Source organism: Megalops cyprinoides, chromosome 4 (assembly GCF_013368585.1).
Source record: "Megalops cyprinoides isolate fMegCyp1 chromosome 4, fMegCyp1.pri, whole genome shotgun sequence".
Classification (NCBI taxonomy): domain Eukaryota; kingdom Metazoa; phylum Chordata; class Actinopteri; order Elopiformes; family Megalopidae; genus Megalops; species Megalops cyprinoides.
The window spans coordinates 3,970,001-3,980,448 of record NC_050586.1 but is presented as its reverse complement, the minus strand read 5'-3'; the positions used below and the strand labels follow the sequence as shown (position 1 = coordinate 3,980,448).

Below are 10,448 nucleotides of genomic sequence, written 5' to 3'. Positions count from 1 at the left end.
CTGATACTGTGGCAGTTACTGCTGGCTCTGTTGGCGTAACGTTTGTGGCATATCTCAGCCCACCAGGCGGTATCCTTGCAAGGGAGGATGAGAAGGAGCAATATTTTGACAAAACACCCCCCACCCCCCACCCCCACCCAAACCCCTTTTTTTGTCTCATGTGGGTTCCCTCCGACACAAAAGAAATCCCCCCCAGGAAAAAGCCTGGTCCCTTTTCTGTTGGATTCGTAATAGTTTTAGATCATATTCGTAATGGTTGCTTTCAGGTGTAAAATCTCAAATGCAGCAGCCCCACCCCTCACCATGACCAGAGAAAGAGAGAACAAGAGCAAATGAGTATGAGAGAGGAGGTGGGGTGGGAAGCAAATAGGTAAGTTCAAGGTTAATGTTTCCTTTTTTTTCTTAAAGTAAAACCTGCATTTCTTATTATGATATACATTATATATATTTATAGTCTTTGATCCTAAAACATCCCTTACCCTATGTACAGCTATACAGAGTGTAAGAGCTGGCTGTACATGTGGTGCTGGAGCAGTTGGTTGGGCAGCCCCCCCCCCACATCACCCCCCCATCTCCAAGCATGCCTGTACAGGTGGCTGTTCTGCATCACTTGCGGTCGTCGATGGTCTTAATGAACTCCACCGCTGCGGTGAACTGCATCCACCAATAGCACTCCTCCCCGGTCAGCCGACTGGCGTAGAAATTATTGATGTACTGAATGGTGGACAGCAGGCAGGGCGGGTTAGCCTGGGGGGGGAGAGGGAGGGGGCGCTCAGTGCTGGGAGCTAAATGTGTGTTTGTATTATCTATGTGTGCTTGTATCTGCCCATACACACTACACACACACACCCTACACATACACATGTGTAAATGCACACATTTAAGACATATAATTTCAGGAATAAAATTCATTATTTTGTAACAAAAGCTCCACTGCATACATATTTCTGCTTTATCACGTTCTTGTATAGGAGAGTGAATAAATACAGAGGACACTGAAAATGCATATACACACACATAAAAAACCTGTATGGTTCATTTCCTAAAGTAAAAAAATATATATTTTCAAAATACTGTAGCTTGTTTTTTTTTTAACACATTTAACATACGCCGGCCCATCACGGTCTCAGGCTTCCCTTAAAATCTCCGAACCTTGAAAAATAATTCTGCTCTTGGTCTCCCCAAACAGAGCACTGTTTCAGCACGGAGCCCTCAGTCAGACTCGCTGGCACGAAACTGTGCCATAATTAAAAGTGAACTGATTAATCGCTAGATTAATTAACTCATGCCAAGAAAAGGATCAACCACAAAAAATAAAAAAAAAAAAGTAACTGACAACCCACACACACCCTCACAAACAAACGCACACATACACACACACCCTCACAAACAAACGCGCACACACACACACACACACACACACACACACACACACAGGTGCATGCACATGCGCTCACACACACACACACACACACAGGTGCATGCACATGCGCTCACACACAGCGTTTGATGCTCTTTAGCATTCAGTATTTCCTCGCCTGGCCTGCAGAGCACTCAGACAGTCAGAGCAGTGTGGAGGCAGGGCCGGCCTGGCAGAGGGAGTTTATGAGGGCTTCACGCACACAGGCCTTTCATACAGACAGGACTGGGCTTCGCTACACCTTTATTTGAATGTGCCTGAAGTGTATCTGGCTTCACAAGCGGCTCTGAAAGCGCAGCTGAGGTGCAGGCCTGACGGAGCTCTGTTCTGCTGTCTGGCTACGGAGCTGCTGGGAGGACGTCTGTCCAAATGTTTACCGTTACAGGCGCCGCCACTGGAAGGACAGTCAAGGGCACTGAGGGCGTTTTCAATCCTGTGCAGCATTTTCATACAACAGTGGCTGCATGGCTGCATATCCGCCACTGTGTGTGCGTGCGAGTGTGTGTGTGTGTGCGTGCGAGTGTGTGTTTGTGTGTGCGTGTGTGTGTGTGTGTGGGTGTGCGTGTGCATGCGTGCGTGTGTGTGTGCATGTGTGCGCGCGTGTGACGGTGTGTGTGTGCATGCGTGCGTGTGCGTGTGACGGTGTGTGTGTGCGTGCGTGCCTGTGCGTGCGTGAGGCACCTTTATGAGGACGAAGACGAGCACGGGGACGAAGTCGTCGGCTCCGGGGACGGAGTCCTCGTTGGCCAGGCTCAGCAGGTTCATGATGGTGGAGCACATACGCAGAATGCACTGCACTTTGTCCCGCGGCGTCTTGTAGGCGCTGATGGTCCCGATCTCCGCCTGCGCAGACGGCCAGGGCGCCTCCTTCAGGTACACCTGCAGCGCAGACACGCGTCCAAGTCACGCGTTAGCACGCGCAGCCTGCGGCCTCCACAAGCGCAAACAGCCTGGCCTTCACACAGCGCGCTGCCCTGCCTCGTATACACCGTGCAGTTTCCGTTCGGCCAGTAAGGCCTCTTCTGTCTCCGCAGTGAATTAAAATTGTTTCAGGGTTGTGAACACAGACAGGCCTTTAAGGTTCTGCGCATGGACAGTGCATCTGAAGATAACACCCGGACCAGGCAGCTGCAGCAGCACGGAAGCATCCGCACAAACAGCCCAGTTTATTAATTACCTGAGATCCGCTCTGCTATAAATCTGACTCACGTTTAATGAACTTGTGCACACAAGTAGAAAAATGCACTTCTCTGCTTCTAATAAATCCAGTTCAGCCACAGTCCATAAACACAAGTCTCCTGGACGTTTCGGGCCGTCTCAAAAAGCATGCCTTAATTTCCGCGTCTGGGGGCTGTCTAAAACCAATCCATTCCTTTCCTCCGAACATCTCCATCTTTTGTTTTCTGTCAGAGCCGTTAAAGTGAAGTAGCAACACTTTTAACCAGCACACACTTCTGTTCATATTTATGGGAAATGGGAGTTTCAGCGTTCACACCACCTTCTTTCAAAACAACAAATTCAAGCAGAAATAACAGTAACAACTGTGAGGTTTTACCTTGGCATAAAGGAAATTCATAAATGAAGTTACATCATATAACATTTATAGCTGGTATTATTCAGAAAATGTCACTGAACTGAATCTCTGGTGCATTCATTTTTTAGGCAAACGTTTTAAGCAAGCTTTTGAGAAATGTTCTACGTAATAATTTGAGGGAAAAAAGATCTGTTACATTAGATTGTGTATTATGATTAGTAAGGGTGGGCTTTCGCAGATTATTGATATACTGATATCCCGTAATATACTGAAACAGAAAGAAAAACTGGGATTACAACATTCAGATCAGTTTAATCTACAGTGGGCAGCACTTATTAGAAGGCCAGGCACAGAAAGTATGAGGCACTCTGGTTTTTATTAGGATTATTATTACGGTTTATATTATTTTTACAGCCCCGTTTATATTAAATCATACACACAGATCATTCATAAAACTGGATATCTGCTATAGCAGGAGGGCAGAAGTGCCCTACATAGGATTTGAACCAGCAACCTCTGGTTTACAAGTCCAACTCCTTAAACTGTGCCACAAAGCCAACTCGCTTGGATGTTAAGTAAGTTTGTTTTCAAAGGAAGCCAAATGCTGTCAGGAGAGCTTTCCAAACACGTCTGAACGTCTGAGGTACCAACACGTCAGCCGCGATGCCGGTGGATCTTTGTCTGGGTGGCATCGCCTCCTTCAGTGTGTGTGGAAGGTGTTAATGAGCGGAGGGGAATTAGCATGTTAGCTGAGATACCTGGAGACGTCTCTGTGTCGTGTTGTTAGCCCACGGCTGCTGTTTGCTCTCTCTCACATTATTTGCAGATTAACCCGATTCGTTCCATTAGGAAGTCTTTGAAATTTCACATGTATCGTGGAGAATTAAGACTTGCACACAGGCCAGAAGCTGAAACTCTCTGTGATATATTTACCAAGTAAATTACAGGAATTTGAAAAAGTAATTACATGCAGACAAAATATACTGCTATTCTCACAGACACTCTTATCCAGAGCAACCTGCGTATTACATGTTTTGTATACATTTTAGGAAAAAAAACAATGGCTGATGAACTGAGTAAATAAAATCCCAGCTAGTCTAACATTCAACAAAAAATCTGAAAACCAGTTGAAAAAAAGATTAGTTATCTTTGCTCAGAGAAGACCACTATGCAGAACTACTTACATATTAACTAAATAAGGTTTACACATATTCACAGATATATTACAGGTATATTTACAGGTGTACTTGGACTGAAAACCATCTGGTGTCTAACCATTACATTCCTACCTCTGGGATCTGAAGGGCTCTGTGATTGGCTGTCACTACTTTGGAGAGGCGCTGAATGTGCTCCTGTAAGACCCTGGAACAGATGGATCATCCCAAGTTCAGCAGTGATTTCACTTAAGTTCCTCAGCAGCCAGTAAATTACCATTAAAACATTTACAGATAATATAATACTGTACAACATGCAAGGGAATTCACTGATACCTACAGCGTGGAGATGGGCTTATTCAGTATGGGAATCAGTGATAAGTTCAGCCAGGTAATGCAGAATTCAGTGTCTCTGGATGTTGCACAGACATTGCGAAGAATGGCTCTCTCAGTCAAACAGTGTGTGTGTGTGTGTATGTGTGTGGTGGGTCAGGGGTCAGGGGTCAGGGGTCGGAGGGGCGTACTGGTCACGCAGGATGTCCCCGTCCTGGTTGGGGTAGAAGGCCAGCTTGAAGATGCGGTTCATGACGCTGCGCTCGATGGCCATCTGGGCGTCCTGCAGCTGCTCCTCGCTGGCGTACTGCCAGATGGCATCGTGGGCCATGGCTCCGTACAGGTACCGCAGGAAGTCCTCCACCGCCGCCGTCTTCTCGTCGGCTGCCGTGCACGTCTGGAACGCTGAGGGGGCGGGGTTAGCACAGACACAGAGACTCAGCCTACAGACAGCCTCAACACCCCACCATAAACTGGCCAATCAGAGCTTCTCTTCAACCAGAACTAGAATTATGAGGTTCGTTTTAGTTAAATCCATTAAAGACATGGACTGGAACATTAGATTAAAAAAATCAATACTGCTCTTCATTAATTGCAAACCAGGTTGTATTTTATCTTTTTTCACTATTGGAGGTGGCAAAGAATCTGCAAGAAAGTATATAAAGTTACATTAGGATTTAATATAAGCTTGCATTTATACCCACCTAATAAACTGACACTCAAAATATTATCTCTGTTTTGAGTCTTACGCCCAAAGTTCCAGATGTTTAAACATTCACAATTTTTCATAACTTGTAGATTTAATGACTGATAAATGCATCTTCTACAGCTGATTTCTCTCTAATGTCAGTGCAAATCTATTAACTTCCAACACAGGCTGAGAACATTTTACGAATGCTTTTGGCTGTGACGAGGGGACGTTTCAGTGTTTTCTTGCATTTTTGTTTCGTACCCCTAGGCAGCCTGTCATTTATGTGATACCTTAATACATGCGGGTGTGTGCTGTTTCATTAGGCAGTCAGTCTGCCCCAGATCAGGTGCAGAATGATCTCAGCTCGCTGGCTGTGCTGCCATCTCTCTGGGCCATTTCCTTTCCGCTTCCTACCGTTACTGTTAGCACTGTTGATATGAGCTGTGCTCCGCAAAGCGCCGTGTGACAGGCCCCCTTTGTTAATAGCGCTGCATCAAATACCATTTAATTCACTGACTGCTTTAATCTCGCGAGTCACCCTGAATGACTTCTCAACCCCCTACGGGCTTTCGTTTTTAGGGTCTGGCGCCCCCTGGTGCCTGTGAAGGCCCGGAAGGAATTGCAGCCGTTTCCCTCTGTGGTCCAAGTGAATTTTTTTTTTGTCCAACTACAACAGCCCACCCCACACCAGAGTAGAATGTTGAGACTAGACATTTTCCTACCACTGCGCAGAAACACTGGTCAGGTCACATGGCCTGTACAGACACCCAGAGAGAAAGCTTAGTCATTCTGTGTTCCTTCAGAAAGCCATTTTCCAACCAGGCTTTCATTTCAACTGAGGAAATATTCATATCAACAGGTTACAGCAGCAATGGGTCTTCACTCAGCATTCATCCCAAAAAGGGGGTGTTTAAGAGGCATACAGGGTGGTCCTATCTATCTTATACATATTATCCTATGTATAATAGTCATAAATCCTATAAAATTGATACATGTGCTTTTCAAAGAGCAGCCCTGGGTGCCCATTAGCATTAGCAGGACACACAGTATCCCTCTATGAGCAGCCAATGGGAGTGCGGGTGGGGAGGAGGGGCGGAGCCACATACCTTTGATGAATTCCTGCATCTTGGCCTCCATGTGCTCGAGCAGCAGCCGCACGCAGACGGTGGTGAAGTAGCGGTTGGCCACCTCCTTATCCCTCAGCACCCTCTGCAGTAGCCTCTCCAGGTGCGCCTGTGACGTCTGCAGCCCCTGCCGACACCTGGTCAGGTACGCGATGTAGGGCGCCCTCTTCCTGCGGTGGGGGAGAGGTGTCACGACACACACACACACACACACACACACACATATATTACATTACATCCATTGTGTGAGTGGATGCATAGACTGTTTCAGGTTTGAAGCTCACCTGTCTCGCTACCCTTAATCTGAGCTGCTTTCTGTAATTACTGCTGTTATTACTGTTCAATAAACTGTTGCTAGCACTGTCTCTGTCTGTACTTACTATTTACCTACAATGACTTATAGGTAAATAGTAAGTTGCTCTGGATTAAGGTATCCACTATGCAACTAAACAGATAATGTTACTTGCCAACACAAATCACATCATCAGTGAAGAACCTGTATATTTCTAAATAAACCACCAGTAAGGTGAGTGTCAGGGCTAAAGGAGCTTGCTCTCTGACCTTTGGGTTTCCTGTACGTCCCCTGTATGTACCTGTAGTCGTCGGCGATGGCAGCCAGCAGCTTTTTGCAGGTGCGCGCGTCGAAGCGGCTCACGCAGCGCGTGGTCTCCTGGATCTGGGCCATCTGACTCTTATCCTGCAGGTTGATGGCTTCCGCCAGCTGCACCTTCAGGAAGCACACGATCTCATTGTCTGGGAGAGAGAGACAGGGCCGGGTGTCAGAGGCGAGCAGGCGCCACAGGGATCGAGAGGCAGAAACAAAGGAGAGTCAAAGACACTGGGGCAGAGCCAGCAGTTAAAGTCACAGATGACAAATCCCGACAGGAGCTGGAGTCAGAGACACTGAGGCACCTTGAGAAGCGAGAGTCAGACACCGAGACTCATAAGGAACCAAGAGTCAGACACAGGCTGACTCATAAACAGGCTCATACTGAATGGAGCCACAGATACTGAAGGGTACACACTCCTTGCATCTTAAGGGTGAGGGGGGGTGTTGTAATGATATCAGCCTGTGATTTGTGAATGTACACATTGATTTGACAGATAGCTTTATGTGTTACAGGCATTAATATGTGCCGTACCATTTGGATCCTAATATCTATCTTCCCTGCTAGTGTACCATCCCACTGAGAACCCCCCCCCCCAACACACACACACACACACACACACACACACACACACACACACACACACACACACACACACACACACACAGTAAAACAGCCATTAAACCAAGAAGCAGACCACAGCATGACCACAACGTGACCGCAGTATAACTGCAGTGTGACCACAGCACGACCGCACTACCTTCGGGGTCGGTGTGGTCAGGCAGGCCGTTGCGGGTGGAGGCGGGGACTGTGATGGGGCAGACCACCGAGTCAGCGGAACACAGGGCCAGTCTGAGCTTCTTCTTCGCATCGCTGCAAAAGGAGGAGGGAGAGAAACACGAACGAGAGTCGAATAACACCAGCTGTGGGGAAAAGTAACCGTCTCTCCCAGGAACTGAACCCGCCTCATTAGCATGACAGGAGCTATTCAGTAATGATGCAGCTTTTTAACCCTTTGAAATCTCAGGACTCTTCCTTCCCTTCCCTGTGTGTTACTCTGCCCGTCCACACCCCCCTTCCCTCTCTCACTTCTCACTTCTCTTTCTTCCTTCCTCTCAATCTCTTTCACAGAGACACACACACATATGTGAACATACAGATGCACACATACATACATAGACACACACATGCACACACAGGCAAACAAACACTCTCACGCAGACACACATGTGGAAACGCATGTGAACACACACACACTCGCACACATACGCGCACACACACACAGGTTCACACGCACGCACACGCACTCACACACGCACCTGAATGAGAATGTGGTGTCCTGTGGAGGGGCGGTCTGGCTGGCGGAGTCAGGCAGGTCGTCTGTGGAGATGTTCTGCAGAACTTCCTCTCTGGGAGAGTCGTGAACACACTCCCCTTCTGCACCACAAGCCTCTGTGCGCACACAATCACACACACGCTCCAGTCACACCACTGCCGACATTATTAAAATACATTATAACACGTGCTGTACAATGCAAAAGTCAGAAAACGGATGCACCTTGTGTGTATATGCGTGCATGTATGTGAACGTGTATGCGTGTGCATGTGTGTGCGGGTGTGCGTGTCTCACCCTGGCCGTCGTACGAGGCCGCCGTCGCCCCGTCACTGGGGCTGGTCCGCTTGATGTTGCGATACTTGTCCAGGATGTCTTCTGCTGCCTGGTCCTGTGTGTTCTGCCTGGGCAGGGGCTCGTCTGAGAGACAGACAGACGGACAGACGGACACACGGGTCAGCGCAACACTCAGAGCGCAGCCTCACCCACCAGCGCTGCTGTCCTCTCTCTCATTCCCTCCCACGCTCGCGCCGGTGGGTCTGACACGGCCGCAGGGGTGACAGGAAGTGGCTGCGCCTACCTTGAGGGGCGCGCTCGGGGGCCGCATCCTCTTTCTCTGGCTTGTCCCGCTTCCGGAAGGCCGCTATCGGAGCTGCGGGGAGAGAGGATGCTGTGAGGGAGGGGTCAGAGGTCGCGGCGACCCTCCGATAGAGCACGCCTTTCCAATCACCGCCTCGTGAGTACAGGAGATAAACAGCTTTAATAAACGTGTGGCGGTCTAAGGAAACACCTCACACCTCCCTGTGACCGATTTACAGGCTACAAGCCCAAGGTGAAGGTGAAGGTCAAGGTCAGTTTGAGGTCAAAAAGAAGGGTTACAGCAAAACGACTAAAAAAATTCAAGAGTGAGAAAAAATACCGTTTTCGTGTTTTTTACTAAATATGCTAGGAAATGGATTTTTATTCCATTATTTTTCCATATTGTTTCCAATGTTTTTTTTTTAAATTTACGTTAAGACAGACTATAAAAAGACACGCCGCAGAAGCGTGTGACATAACCCTGCACATGCAGTCCTACTTGTAAGACAACAGTAGGACGTGCTAATGGTGCTAGCTGGGTGCTGTGAGCATACAGTATATACTCTGCCTAAACACGCTGCTACTGACAGCTGGGGTCTGTGCTGTGAGGATATGACTGAAAGTGCCAGGACTGAATGAATGAACTAACACATTAACATGTGGATCCCACTTACACATGGACAGCTCTGAGTGTGGGACAGTGTGTCCTTTTGAACAATTAAAGCAAACTTTCACGTAACAGGTTTTCTGTAGACCGCCACACAAATCATTGGAAGACTCTTTTTTTTTTTTTTACCGATCTTACATGACCGAAAACTTAGGCAAAAATATGTATGATCACAGACGGCGCTCACACTCTGTACAGACTAACAGTGACATACGGTATTGTAGCAACTGCGCACGGACAGCTACTGTGTTAGCAAAGGAAAATGGCAGAGCTTGGCAAAAAATGCTCCCGCTACAGCAAATAAAACTACATGACCAGGCCGCTATGGGACAGAGCATCACTTTATCATATATACACATATGCATATATGTGCACACATGTCTGCCAAGGTGACATGTATGTATGCCTGTACAGTGTGCGTGTCTGTGTAAGCACGTGAATAAAGAGATAAGGCTTGCATACTGGTAATGCACAATAGCGCAAGTTTTGCATCGTTTCAATATTTGGTCTGGAGATGCCCGCTACAGATGACTTCATTCATTAATATGCACAGCAATTCACTTCATCGTTTCACTAAACTGTAACCTGTAACCCTAAATGACCAATTTATCATCATCTTAAATAAGAGGCATTCTACCATCTACTTTCATTAGCAGAAAGAAACATGAACTGTTGAAGAGGAATTAGCACCACATCTATTTATAAATGCCTATGAATCTATTTATAATCTATCTATAATCTATTTATAAAAGCTATTCAAGTCACACACGAAGCCCTACTCAAAATCAGGATGACTTATTTGGTCACTTGCTATCTTTTATTTCGACTGATCACTGATCCAACGTTCTGTGTTCTGCCTCATGCCTCATGGATATGAAAAGCCATAGAGGCCTTCAGATCATCTCCCTGGTTTTATCACAGACACGAATGAATTCCTGGAATGGAATCTATTTCAAACACCCCCACCCCCACCCGTCCGAGCGGAACGGCACTGATGATCAACAG

General features: G+C 47.2%; 1 protein-coding gene across 1 annotated transcript in view; it reads right to left on the bottom strand.

Annotated features, from left to right (window-relative positions):
- Nucleotides 1-204: 204 nt before the first annotated feature.
- gapvd1 (GTPase activating protein and VPS9 domains 1) overlaps nucleotides 205-10,448 on the bottom strand; it is a 48,873-nt gene continuing 38,629 nt past the window's right edge. Inside the window, 10 exon segments of the mRNA XM_036526632.1 lie at nucleotides 205-747; nucleotides 2,102-2,299; nucleotides 4,244-4,316; nucleotides 4,633-4,846; nucleotides 6,239-6,426; nucleotides 6,850-7,009; nucleotides 7,625-7,737; nucleotides 8,184-8,316; nucleotides 8,495-8,617; nucleotides 8,778-8,849. Coding sequence (XP_036382525.1) covers nucleotides 607-747; nucleotides 2,102-2,299; nucleotides 4,244-4,316; nucleotides 4,633-4,846; nucleotides 6,239-6,426; nucleotides 6,850-7,009; nucleotides 7,625-7,737; nucleotides 8,184-8,316; nucleotides 8,495-8,617; nucleotides 8,778-8,849 — 1,415 coding nt within the window. The 3' untranslated portion in view covers nucleotides 205-606.